Source organism: Anas acuta, chromosome 7 (genome assembly GCF_963932015.1).
Source record: "Anas acuta chromosome 7, bAnaAcu1.1, whole genome shotgun sequence".
Lineage (NCBI taxonomy): Eukaryota > Metazoa > Chordata > Aves > Anseriformes > Anatidae > Anas > Anas acuta.
The window spans coordinates 22332989-22347662 of NC_088985.1; the positions used below are offsets into that span (position 1 = coordinate 22332989).

Here is a 14674-nt window from a genome sequence, read left to right on the forward strand (position 1 = left end):
GTAATCTAAAACCCTAGGTCTGGAATAACATTTCTGTAGTCAGTATTTCCATTTCTCTGAATTTTGATATAAGTGGTATGAAAAATTGAATTAGTTGATTCATTCTTTCTGAAGATCTCAAGTACTGCTGCTTGTGTCTTCTGGAACAAGGACAAAGCTTATAAAATCTACATGTATATTGAATACAACAGTTATATATAGCTCTAGGTTGTAACACTTCAGAAAAAATGGTAAAATTAAATTATGCTGATAGCAAGTATATGGATACTTAACTAACCACTAAGATTAACCATGAAATCAGGCTATCTAAATGTACTCTGTAATTATCCAAGGGAAATAAATGCATTATCATAATGGAACAGAAATAGCGCTCTAAATAATTTCTCACTGTTTTCTTAAACATATTCATGCAAAAGTGCTATGTCTCTTTGTTTTCAGAGTTGCAATAGTGTCCAAGTCTTTTGAAGGAAAAACTGACCGAACAGAAGACTGGTATGGAACACAGTACAAGCAAGAAGCAATTTCTGATGAAGTTATTAAGGCATGTTAAAACATTTAATATATTCCCATACCTACAAGTGAAAAGCAGTGGTAAATTTCTAGTCTAATTTCACATTTAGAGGAAGGGAAAACATAAACTTGCTGTACATAGTACAAAAGTATACATTGAGTTCATTTAATATTATGAGGACCAAGGATCTTTGAATTTCAAATTTATTACATAGAACGTTTATTACATAGAACATACACGTTTTAATGGCTTTAAGCTATATAATGTTTAGTAGAGAGAATGTTATTCTCTATATTAAAAACTGTATGCAGCTTTTCTATAAAAGTTCCATAATATGCAGTAGCTACTTTTAAATTTTAAAAAGTCGATATATTTTTGAGTTTCTGTTAAGAATAGGATGGCTCATTAACATTTAAGAAAGGAATGTTTTTACAACTGCTGTATGTATCTGTGTTTCTGAAATGTATTTTTACAACTTATAAAATGAGAACATTAAATGAGTTTCTAAAAATCAAAACAACACCAGCGAAGGTGGGTAAGTCCTTACTGAATCTCATTATTCACTACTTCTTTTAGGAAGAGATGGCTAAATACACTCTAAAGCTATATTGGACCTGCCCAACATGCTTTGGACAGACATCGCATAGGATCACCTCACTTCCTTTAGCTTTTCCATACCTATGTTCTTTGCTGATGTATTTAGTGTAATGCCTTCACTTAGAGTTCTCATTAGCAAAAAAAAAGTGAGGCACAGAACCACTTCCACTCTACTGTCAACTTTAAAAATTTTCTTTTTATCTTTTCTCATTCTCCTTCTGAGCACTTCATCCTCCTAATAGCGTACTTCAATTTGGTCTCAGATGTTTCTCTCTTTTCCTGTTACTTTGCTAGCAATTACACATAAGATAGTGGAACATATTATTGAATCTTCTATTACAGTAGAAAGACAATGAGTATATATAGTAATATGTATAAGTAGAAATTTTATTTTGCATCGTTTTCCCTATTTATCTAGAAATGGCAAAATGCTGACCTGAATGGGAAATTCAAGCTTCCAATGAAGAATGAGTTCATTCCTACTAACTTTGAGATTTTGCCATTGGAAAAAGATGCGACACAGTACCCTGCCCTTGTCAAGGTAAGGTATCTATCTGTTCTGTTTGCTGTTTAACTTTCTGGGAAGTTAGCAGTGTGTTTTTAAAATACAGAATTTAGAATATTCCAGAACGTAATAAACAACAAAAATAAAAAATAGGCCTTAGAGGTATTGCTAGATAATGGAAAGTCCATCCATGCAAACCTTTGGATTGTTACTACTTGGGTTCCTATGAAAACGAATCCACAAACAACTTGAACTCTTTTGACATTTTGAAAGTGTGTTAACAGCTTCTATAAATAGTATTAAACCTGTTTTATCCAGCAGAAGGGTGACTGCCTGTCTTGTAGTTTTTGAACACTATTCGGTAAATCAAGTGTGTAGACAAGGCCTTCTTTTTTTTTTTTTTTTTTAACTATGAGTAAAGAAAGCTTGCAATTGCATGGAGAGAAAGAAAGATGTAAACACATAAACATCACTTTCCGGTCTTCTGGAAGCATCATTTAATGATCTCAGTATTTTTAGCAAATCTTATTATCTGTGTAGTTAAAAATTACTTCACACTACTTACACATATTTGTCTTTTCTAATAATGTTCATCTCTATTCCAGGAGATGGACATTATATTCTCTATTAGCTGGAGTATAAATAGGATAAGTCTTCTGCAATTAGACGTTGTGCTTCAGATTGAATACTAAATTAATTCAGGAACACTTGTTTGCACACTAGATTAATATGTCTAGTTTAGTGCAAAGACATCCTTCAGGAAAAGTATTTATTCTGCACAAGGCACTTTAGGCATATACTTGAAGCAGTTTTATTAACAGAGGAGGACTTTTAGCATGTGTTTAGGTTCATCCTTCACTGAAACACTAAACCTCAGCAGGGACAACTACTACAGCTTTAGTAAGTAACGCTAATTGGTTTGCTACAGAAACTTGATGATCCTTCAGTGTCTCTGTAGCAACTAGGCAATTGATCTACACAAAAGCCTTGCTTTATGGCATCATTACTTTAGAAATGTATCTGCTGTTAGTTTTTCCTTTGCCTTTAAAATATTTTCTGAGGGGAAATGTTTTTAATCTTCTGTACTTGATGAATTATAGCTATTACATATTTTGCCCACATCTTTCATATGTTCTCCCCAGCTCTATGTCTGTGCTGTTTTGCTGTTGTGTGCCCTGGCATTTGACTGACCCCATAGCAAACCATTACAAGAACCAGTTCAGCAGAGATAAGATGTACAAAAAAAGCACATTTTTTTGGTCATTTTATATACATAAGTGAGCTTATTGTGTGGACTGGACCAGTGTTGTGGAGAAAGGGAACTTAAATATGAGCAAGGATGGCCTTGTTTCACTGGCAGCATGTCACTAGGTCAGTTCTGTTCTAATGGTACGTGTTCTTGGAAAAAAGCATCACGAAGGAGAGCAATTAGGGTGTAGGTTTAGGCCTGAGAGCATAATTGTTATCGTATAGTCCTAGGGCTGGAGATTTCCAGCTACTGGGTCAGGTTTCAAGCGCTATGAACTGGCTGTGTGCATTATCATTGTGTTTCTGATACAATATGTATTCTAAACTATGTAGTAGCAATTTAATAGAAAAAAAATGTCAAAATAAATGCTCAGATCCTTTCCTATGCTGGGAGGTTACTCTGAACTTTTGGTGATGGATCTTTTAATTAATTTCCAACTAGTTTAACTGCTCGTTCTAAACATGAATTTTTTAGTGTTAATGCTTTAAAGCAATGTGCTATGAATTTCTTCTAACAAAAGCCTTAAATACACAATTATTTTCTTAGTCTAAAACATGTCTATATGCTGCTGTAATCTCAGTGCTGTCCCTATAGCAACACATCTTTTATGTCCACAATAGCAGGGAATTCTGTGAAGCTAACTTTATTAGTTGTCTTTGACCATTCCTGCTGTAGAGTTGTTCCCATTATGATCATAAGCTGATTTACAAGTTTGCAGCCATTTAACTTTATGTTAAGATGCTGTACGGTGAGAAGAGAGTCTCAATAAGAATAGATCATATATAAATTTATATAGCGAGAATGTGAATTTAAGGGGACAACACTTAACTAAGATTTGAAGTGATTAATATATTTTTTAATAGTTTAATATATCACAGTTAAAAGTTAGGTGACTTAATCTCTTTTCTTGACACAGGACACTGCTATGAGCAAACTGTGGTTCAAGCAAGATGACAAATTTTTTTTGCCAAAAGCTTGTCTCAACTTTGAGTTTTTCAGGTATGGTATGTTAAATATAAAACAGAGATTGCTCTCTGAAAGTTTCTTGATTGTTGGGAATCTGTGTTTCTGTGACAAAACCTTGCACGTATTGCAGCTTTAAAACAGTTGTCCTTGGTGGAATATGCACTAAGAATGAAATAGCAGGAAGGCTCATATAAATTATACAGTAGATGAGTTGCAAGCAGTTGGAGGTACTCCATCTATATATTAACAGGAAAGGTTTACCTAAAAAGGTTTTTAAAATTAATTTACTTTTATTTTCTGTATCTAGTACATCTGATAGTAATATCTACTGCAAATTGCAGTACAACTTTTTTAAAATAGGAGTGTATTTTTTCATTAATAACTAAATGACAACTGTTTTGAAATTATCTTTCTTTACCAGATACTATTCTGATATTCTTTTCCATTCAAATTCTGCTTAATTTGCATAATGCTTGCCAGTATACAGTTCTAACTGTTTAAAATTGTAAGATTTTATTTGACACCAGTATCTCATTTTTTTAGATGAGCATCTTCTGCATTATCTATCAATGAAAGTGTGATTCTTACCTCAGGATGCATGACAGAGTGCTGTAACATTAATTCGGATTTTGCATTATTTTAATCATAGGATGATTTATTTATTTACTTTTTAAAAATTAGCATGAAAATTGTGTCGTCTTAGTGTTCCAGATGCTTTCTTTGGAGTAATAATATTTAACTTCAGAATTTAATTAAAAAAAAAAAAAAGTACTGCTGTCTTCAGTTATTTCTGTGCTGGATTTCAGAAGGTGGAAATAATTTCAGGATCTCTCCTCCTTTGGCCTAATAAAATGTTTAAGTGATACTGCTGGAAATTGCTGTTAGATGGCCTTGGATAGTTGCTCATAGATGGGCAGTTGAGTCCTTGTTCTGAATAAGCACTGAACTTCTTTTCTGGGTGACCTTGGCAGAGCTTTAGATGGAGGTTTTTTTCCGAGTGTGTCAGAACTACTGTTGGCCACTAGTTGGGGAAAATAGGTTGTGTAGGCATTTCTTCTTTCATTTTGCATCTACAGGGCAAATGTTGTAACTGTTTTAACTTTGTCAGTAAAGGGAAGGTCAAAATGGTTCCTTCTTGTCTATTACTCAGAAAACAACAAATACAAAACTTTGAAGCCTTGGTTCTCACCCAATGGATTACCACGGGACTCTGTGTGGCCAGAATACCAAATGGGATTTTATTCTTGGGGACTGACTTTGTTAACAGTTGTTTGCTTGTTTGTTTTTTAATTCCAAATGAGGTGTGAGGAATCTGTAATACAGTTTATGAAAGATTAAAAAATAGTAACGAATAGTTATGTGGAGCACGCAAGGGTATAGGTACGTGCATATACGCCTGATATGGTGACAGTTTTTCCCAGTTAGATTTGTTCTTTGGTCTCAATGAACCATTTAAAAAAGCTAGGAGTACCTCAGCTTTGCTGGCTAATTTTATTTATTAAATTTAATGTTTTGCCTCATTCCTCCTAGGAATGGTCACGGGTGGAAAGATGGCTTGGTTCATAGGGTTGGGGGTGAAAGTTGTTTTGTTTGGTTTTGTTTTTTAATAATTAAAAAAAGAAAAGATATGAATGGATGTGAAGATATTTTGACAATATTGGTTACATCACTTCCAAGAGAAGGGATAATCACATTTGTCTGGTTTTGATACTTTAAAAGGATTCTTAGTGAATTTTGCTGAAACTGGTCTTGCAGGTGGTCATTAGAAGAAAGAGTGACATGTATAGTATTTTAATAGTGAGACAGGATTAAAACACCCAAGGTTCTTATGGCCAAGTGAATTGGTGAATAATGCCATCTTAATAACTTGGTTTTCATAAAATGTTTTTGACTTATTCTAGATCAGAATGACAGTTATGCTGTAGTAGGTCACAAGAATCAGTTCACACAGCAGACTGCTTCAATAGGATAGGAAAAAAATGAGGCAGATTTTTACTACCTGCAGCCCTAATCATCATGGATCATTGGAAGAATTCCTGACCCAGATGTTCTAGCAGCACAACTACTTTGTAGATGAATTAATACAAAGTTGCTGAGAGTGGTTTCTCCCTCAAACATATAAATCCAATAGGAACAGTTTGACTATATGAATCTTTTGAAGTCACCATTTTCAAAAACTGAAAATCCTAAGATTCACTTACCGTAAGGTAAGTGGCATGATCCAAGGCTGGTATAAAGACACACCACAGTACAAATCTCTGACACAGAACTTCAACCTCCTTTGAAGCTGGATGGTTAAGAGCTTCTGCTTTTATATGAATAATGACTTGAGAACTTAAGAAGTATCCTTTTCTAAAAGGATGCAAAATGCCAATGTAATGTGCTATTGCTTTGAAAACTCTATGAAGGTAATTATAAACTCAGCATATTGTTTCTCAAGTTTCAGAGACTGATGTTAAAATAAAGTGCTAATTATATTTAACCTATATAAGGATATATGCTACCTCCTAGTTTAAGAACTATTTCAAGCAATTTGAGAGCCTTTGATTAAAAACACGAGCTCTTAAGGTAACCTACTATCAACACTTCAGTGTTGACTCCAGCTATGTCACTTGCAGATCATGTTTGAAATGAGGAAAAGACCAAGCTAAGATTGTTTCAATACATGAAATTGAATTGAATTGAAATTGAATTGAAGCAATGGAGTTGTTTTGCTTCCTCAAGTCCAGTAAAAAGAATAAAATGTAGACTAGAAATAAGCATTTACTTACCAAGTTGTCATTAATAGAAGACAACTCCCAGAACATTGTTATTGTAATCATTTTTTGTTATTTTTCACTCAATGACTAATGATTTAATAGTCTTCATTAGTTTTGAAATTCCCTGTTGGCCTTTGCCAGCTAATGGGAAAGAATATGAGTTTGGAGGAAGATAGAAGATAACAAAGGATTGACCTACACCTTTCTTTTAGCTCAGTTTTAATTTAAAAAGTTCAATATTAATAGGACTTGCATCACAGGGCTTAGAAAAATTGTTCATTGTGGAAAATTCGTATTGTAGAGGGAAATGCAAATAGCTGAGTCCTGTTTTTCTACTGACCTGTTTGCTTAAGTTATACAAGCCCAAGCCCTGAATAGTTAGCAGAGTGGTAGTAAAACAGCATGTCCTAAGCTGTGATTTCTGTCTAGAAGGCACAGATATATTCCCTAATAGAATTATATTTTTTTGTAATCTCTTCCTATGCTTTTTTCCTTAGTCCCTTAATTTAAAATAAAGAAGTCAAAGCCTCACTTAAAATTATTAGGAACCTTCTTAAAAATACCTTTTCAATGTATACAAAAGTTGTTGGCATGTGTGTGTTGGTGATGAGATCTGTCTTCATTGTACTTCATAAATACTGGTGTACATCATCAAATACCACACTATATGAGCCTAAACATATCTAATAACATGTCTCTGAATTTGATGATTGGTGGCTGCTTAGGGAAAATGAATGAAATTGGCATGTTTTTTTAATTGCAAGCCCAGTCCTGACAGCAATTTGTCTTAGATACTGTACGTTATTTCTGCAAAATTGATAATAAATTTATATGTATTTCAAAAGCTTTAGAAATAATTTTTCAACAAATAACTTGTCTTGAATTTGCAAATTGTTAAATTACAGAACTATTTAACAAATAGCAGTACTGTTGAAACATGGCTCGAGTCTTTGAGTTGCATTTCTTTTTGAGAAATTTGTGACAGTAGCATATGTGATCAGATGCTAATAATACAAAATTAGAGCTTTTATGGTTGTTTCCATTAAAAAGATATTGGAAAGAATTACTGTGCTATGAAAGTGAGTATGTGAAAACTCTTTCCAGAGCTGACTTTGGTATGTACTGCGTGTTTTTCATACCAGAAGTTGCTAATGTCTTGATTTTTATAACTACTTGATTTTCTCATAGAAGTATTAATCAAATTGTTCAATACACGGGTTGTCATTTTAGTCTGTTAAATAATGCTGTTTATCCAGGATGTATTTATTTTATCCTTGGTGAGTTCTGACCTGTGCAGCAAAGTAAATGTAACGTGTCTTGATTTATCAGCACAAGTAAAGGATTATCTCGGAATCTTCAGTGTATTTAGCATCACTCAAACCATAAGCAAGTTAAATAAATCTTTTCATGTACGTTCGTATTTAGCTTCAAGACCTTCATAACGGGATCCGTCAGCATATTTGCAGTAAATATTGCTTCCTTCAGATCACAGTTAAAAGGCCAAAAGAAACTGAGAAATAATTTTAAACTGCATATTTTACTTTCAACACTTTCTTCCAGCCCATTTGCTTACGTGGATCCCTTGCATTGTAACATGGCCTATTTGTACCTTGAACTACTCAAAGACTCCCTCAACGAGTATGCATATGCAGCAGAACTAGCTGGCTTGAACTATGATCTCCAAAATACCATCTATGGGATGTATGTAAGTACCCAAATCAAGGAAGAGCTTAGAGCCTTAAAATTACTTCCAGTCATCAACATTTTTATATTGATTTGATGGAAGGACTTTTATTTAAAAAACAGCTTTTTCCATTGTGGGTCTAAGGCTGTTACTCCTTTTGATCTTGATTATTAACCATCCTTTCTTTAATTTGAATTTTAAGTTGAATTTTGTTCAAAGTCTTCAACAAATCTTTCCATTCATACTAAGCAAATTTTCTTCTTTCTTTTTATGTCATACATGAAATGAATTAGTTGTAAGATTTCTTCCTTCATTTAAAAGAAAGAAAAAAGCAACCTAATTCAAGCTTACAGTTCTATTTCAGTTTGTCGGATACCTACTAAAAACTTTCCGACTGATGGGGTAGAAGACCCTTTTTTACGCTATTAAACAGCACCCTTCAGCTTTCCTATTCAAGGACTACTGATCATGAGGCTGCATATACATACTCTTCAGTCATGTTTCTTCATCCATTACTTTGTCACTGCTTGAGGTATCAAAGCATTTCTTTTGTTTTTCTTTTTGTTAGTCGCTACATTTATGCTGATCCTCTCCATTGCAACATGACATACCTGTTTATCAGGTTATTGAAGGATGATTTAAAAGAGTATACATATGCAGCACGCCTCTCAGGTTTGGTCTATGGCATTGCATCAGGAATGAATGCAATACTTGTAAGTAAGAAAAAAAACACAGGAGGAAATTAAACAGCTTGGGAACTGTTGAGCTTGGAGAAAACATTTGACTTCTGCATTTCTAAATGAGATGGTTAACGTTTTTTCCCTTGCATATATGTCATGAACTAAAGACAAAGCAAAGCAGTGCATTTTAATTAGAACTAAATGACCTCTTTGAGATTGCAGTGTCTTGTGAACACGTGTGCAGTGCAGCTGTTGCATTCTAGTTCACATTTTCACTTGCTTGCATGGTAATCTTGAAAGTATTATTACTAGTTTCTATATGAAAAGATTGAACTTTATGTTGAATGAGCTCTAGCTTAACATATTCTGTCATAATCCTCTAATTCTACTGTAGTAAGCTATGGAAATGGATTGTGCATGTGCTCGTTAGAAGGCATCGCTGGATATATGTCTTTTCCTTCGTGTGTGTTTTTATTGTGTGTTTTATCATGCATTGTAAAGTGACAATATTTCACTGAGAAATACTGATGATATGATGAATGGTTATTTTTTATTTACCTTCATGTATGAGGTTTTAATAATCTCTCGATAGTCCACAAAAGCTTTTAACAGGACTTCATTATATAACAACTTATTTGGAAATTTCCTGTGTTATTTTCAAGTCATCTTACTAAGAGAACATACTATATATTGTCCTTGTATTTTATGTATGAAAAAGTGCTGTCTCTTTATCCTTGGATTTTTCTTATTTATCCAATACACATCCAGTATCTCATTTCCTGAATGAACTACATTCATTTACTCTGGACTAGAATCCATTACCTGCCACTGAGAATGAAAGTTCATTATAAACTTCAAAATTCCACTAATCCTAAAAATAGATCAGTATTCAATAACATTCCTCCCCATCGCCCTGTTTGTAACATGATCTATCCTACAATTCGCCATGTGATACATAGCCTCTGAGCTGCACGTAACAAATTTTTTTACCTACCTACTACCATTCCTAATTGCCATACTACTTCTAACAAGTGCAAATAGCATGTTCCTCCTATTCATCGGCTGAGAAGGAGTGGGGATCATATTCTTTCTCCTCATCGGCTGATGACAAGGCTGAGCAGAAGCTAATACTGCCGCCCTACAGGCCGTAATCTACAACCGAATTGGAGACAGAGGCCTAATCCTGAGTATAGCATGACTAGAATCAACCTCCAGCACCAGAGAGATCCAACAAGCCGTACATGCCCACCAAACTCCTATCCTCCCCCTCATGGGACTAAGCCTCGCAGCCGCAGGAAAATGGCCTACACCCATGACTGCCCACAGCGATAGAAGGCCCCACCCCCCTATCAGCCCTATTACACTCCAGCACCATAGTAGGAGCTGGAATCTTCCTACTCATCCACATACACCCACTACTAGCCACCAACCAAATAGGCCTAACCACATGCCTATGCTTGGGCGCCCTATCAATCCTATTCGCCGTCACATGCGCCCTAACCCAAAATGACATCAAAAAAATCATTGCTTTCTCAACATCCAGCCAGCTTGGACTGATGATAGTCACCATCAGACTAAACCTCCCACAACTAGCGTTCTTACACATCTCAACCCACGCCTTCTTCAAAGCCATGCTATTCCTGTGCTCTGGATCCATTATCCACAGCCTAAACAGAGGACAAGACATCCGAAAAATGGGCGGCCTACAAAAAATGCTCCCAGTCACTACCTCCTGCCTAACCATCGACAACCTAGCACTTATAGGAACCCCATTTCTGGCCAGATTCTACTCAAAAGATCTTATCATCGAAAGCCTAAATACATCCTACCTAAACACTTAGCTCTATCACTAACTCTCTTAGCCACAGCATTCACTGCAACCTACAGCATCCGCATAACCCTTCTAGTCCAAGCCGGACAAACCCGCATCCCCCCAATAATGCCAATAAACGAAAACAACCCACTAATCACTGCCCCCCTAACTCGACTTGCCCTGGGCAGCATTATGGCAGGAATACTAATCACCTCCTTCATCACACCAACCAAAACGCCCCCAATAACTATACCCCTCATCACCAAGACTGCTGCCATCCTAGTAACAATCCTGGGAGTCATCCTAGCCCTTGAACTCTCAAACATAACACACACCCTCACCCACCCCAAACCAAACCACCTCATAAACTTCTCCCCTTATTAGGGTACTTTAACCCCCTGGTCCACCGATTCTGCTCCAAAACCCTACTAGAAAAAGGGCAAAACATCACCCTATACCTAATCAAACTCTCCTGTCTCAAAAAAATGGGGCCAGAGGGTCTCGCCGAACTGCAGGTAGCTGCAAGCAATGTTCATTCACTTAACTGACTGAGGACTTGGTTATCTGTTCTCAGTCTGAAAGCTTGCTGAAGTTTCCATGGTTAGTGGTGTGAGGTGGGGGTAATTCTTCCTCATTTCTAGTCACAGTTCAAAATTTTAGAGTTATTTTAAATATTAGCTGTTTCTTCCAGGAAGTTCATATTCCTCTATTGTAAAGATTATATTTTCATGTAAAATCAGGTTACTCTGTTTTGATATCTGGGCAATTCTAATACTCTTTACTACATTGTAGATTTTTTTTTTATGTTTAATAACTGTATAGTGCTGATACTTTAAGCAAGGATAGTAACTAGCTTTACTAAGAATATTCACCTACATGTTTAAAAAACTGGGTTCTTCTGCTAATCTGTTCTGCTAATCTAGGGTGTCAACCTTTTGCCATAAATCCATTTAATATATCTCCTTCTTTAAATTCATTGTTTAGATATGTTTCAGTAACTGTAGAAGAAAAAACTTCTTCCTAGGGTAAAGCAAAAATTGATCTACATATTGTTTTGTGCCCTAAAATTTAGTTTTATCCTGATAAAGAAACTGCACTAATCCTATTGTTTCACCTACATACCAAGTTTTCAAGATTTTTTTTCCCCCTGAAAGGCCTTTGGATGCTATTTTTCATTGGGCAAAACGTTCTATGCCTATGATGCAATCATATAGCATATGTATTGTTGTTTTATGGTTTGTTTTGTGTTTTAATGATCTAGCTTACTTGATGTATGCGTTCCATAAAATCTGCGTGATCAGATTGGTGTCTCTAAGATTGTAGACTAACTAGCTGGGTGTTTCAGTGCAGCACCATCCTCTATTATAAATTGTGTAGAAGTTGGCAGTACCCCTTTTCTCATACTATTGCTTACTTACACTTGCATAAAATATATTTTTATTCAACAAGATAAGTATGAAACAGTTAAAAGTAAATTGGAGGTAATATTTAAGAGGACTGTGACTTTAGTTCCATTATTAAAATGTGAAACCTAGAGTAAAACCATTTCAGTACTCCAAACATATTGTTTACTGAATGAACTCAATACTTAAAAATGTTAAGAATCTGTGCTCTGAGTACAACTTAGTTAAACTAGTATGAATTTACATTAATTCTCTGCGTTCATTACTCTTGGGTAAATACGCAATATTTTATTCATCAATTGGTTATCTTTCGGTAGAGGAATTTTAATGTAGTATAAATTAATGTTGAGTAACACTGAATTTAGATTGAAAAATTTATTGTTCATTGAATTATGTGAATTATGGTAATTGTTTTGTTCTTACTTCATCTTCTGTACTTAAAGCAAATTATGCACTTTTTCCATAGCTTTCTGTAAAAGGTTATAATGACAAGCAACATATCTTGCTCAAGAAGATCATAGAGAAAATGGCTACTTTTGAGATTGATGAAAAAAGATTTGAAATTATCAAGGAAGCGGTAAGCTATGTGAAAAGTTGAAATTTTAAAGTAATTTAAAATTGACTTGAAGTGAAATCTTGAGAGCTAATTATCCATGCAACTTCAGAGTGACATTCTGCCTCACTGGGGCTGTGAACATTTTTTTTTTTTGTGGCTGAGTTCCCCAGAGTGTCAATATGAAATTCTTTGGTTAAAATAATTGGCCCTGGAATCTTCTCTCAGTTGGTCAGTCTTAATGATTGACTAAGGGATTGCAACTTGCTTTGATGTGAGTAGAAATCAAGAAGGGGAAAAGGAAAAATCTTATATCCTGTCTTACAATTTGGAAAGGCCCTAGTGGGATCTAGGCACATAGGATGAAGGGGGAAAGCAACATTTCTTCTCCCCAGAGGTGAAGGGGACCTCTGTTCCTGGGCCAAGATCATTTGGTGCAGAAGTAACCAGTTGTTTATGTACATAATGAGTTCTACATATCTAATTCTTAAATGTAGTGATTTATCTGTATATATGGAATATAAGTTAGAAAGTTTTACCTAGGTGTGACAAATATAAAGGTAAAACAAAGCAACCCACTAAATGACAACAAACAAAAGCAAAAACAAATGGAAAAAAAAAAAAGCACAAGTCTGTGAGTGATCTGTTTGGGGTAATTTTCATTTGAGATGTTTTCCCCTCTTTGTCTTTACAGTTCGCTTAAGCTTTGCCTCTGTGAAATGACAAAGCATGCATAATACAGTATGCATGCTATGTAATCATACATATCTACGTAATAATTTTATTACATAGACCATTTCTGTATATAAAATAATGACAAAATTAGAAAAAAAAAATCAAATCAGTTGTGGAAATAGCAAGTTTTCCCCACGTATTTACGCCTGCAGATTAGGGAAGTAACTGAGTGCTTCTGTTTGAAACAGAGGGATGCATCCTGAGCAACTTCATGCTGCTTATTTCTTACCCATAGGATCTTAAATGAGTTACTTTTGTCTTGTAGTGGATATGATGTGCTAATTAGCATATCTGTAGATCCAGGAGATTCCAACTTAATGAAACTACTAGTTCGCACTTCCAATTCTTCCTGTAGAGAAAAAAGGGTTTCTTTATTTTGGAAAGGTGCATCTGGACTAGGAAGGGGTTCCTTCTCTCCAAAGAGAGCTCATACTCTCATACTTCCTTTATTCAAGCTAAGAACGCAAAAAATTTCTCAGATGATTCTGTATTTTCCCTAGGCTGAAATAGTTAGAAATTAACTGGGAGAAAAACATATTTTCTATTAGCCAAGTTCTACTTTTCCGTGGACAGTCGTCATAGTATGCATGTTTTCTGGTTACTGCCACTTGATCTATCATACTTTAATTAGGCTCTGTCTACAATCACTTAACGTTCAGCCATTAATTTTATGGAGAAATTTGGTTTCATTCTCATTTAAACAACCTTAATGGTAATTACTTAATCCATAGCCTCGCAAGCCCACGTTACTACTAAGATGATTTGGCTTAACATGGCTTTTGAATTGATCTAGGAGAACGTTCTTGGCATTTGTAACGGACCTTTTTGATGGTACACAAAGTTGAGAGTAGAGGGTTAATATTTCATGTTCAGTTATGGAGGTTTATAATTTGAACTCAATTTTGTTTCAGTACATGAGATCGCTTAACAACTTCAGGGCTGAACAGCCTCACCAGCATGCGATGTATTATCTCAGACTCCTGATGACAGAAGTTGCTTGGACCAAAGATGAATTAAAAGAAGCTCTTGATGGTAATGTTTTGCTAATTTTAAAGTTTATTCTTTTTCATTTTTTTTTAATGGAAAATGTCTTATAACTAATGAAGGTACCTATTTTGAACTCTGCCCACTATTTAAGTGAGCTTCTGCAGTGCCAGACCTGTGCTGACTCTTCTGGGTGTTGATGCCTCTACACTTGTCCTCCAGTTTCTAGAAAGTT

General features: G+C 35.1%; 1 protein-coding gene across 4 annotated transcripts in view; it reads left to right on the forward strand.

Annotated features, from left to right (window-relative positions):
• The window catches only part of IDE (insulin degrading enzyme), a 65428-nt gene that overhangs the window by 33352 nt on the left and 17402 nt on the right, over window positions 1–14674 (forward strand). For 3 of the 4 annotated variants that reach the window (XM_068688093.1, XM_068688090.1, XM_068688092.1), the window contains exons 12-17: window positions 439–541; window positions 1527–1649; window positions 3779–3861; window positions 8148–8292; window positions 12634–12744; window positions 14367–14487. In XM_068688093.1, coding sequence (XP_068544194.1) covers window positions 439–541; window positions 1527–1649; window positions 3779–3861; window positions 8148–8292; window positions 12634–12744; window positions 14367–14487 — 686 coding nt within the window. Of the gene's footprint in view, window positions 1–438; window positions 542–1526; window positions 1650–3778; window positions 3862–8147; window positions 8293–8839; window positions 8985–12633; window positions 12745–14366; window positions 14488–14674 lie in introns of all 4 variants that reach the window. The other variant, XM_068688091.1, reaches the window with a different exon arrangement.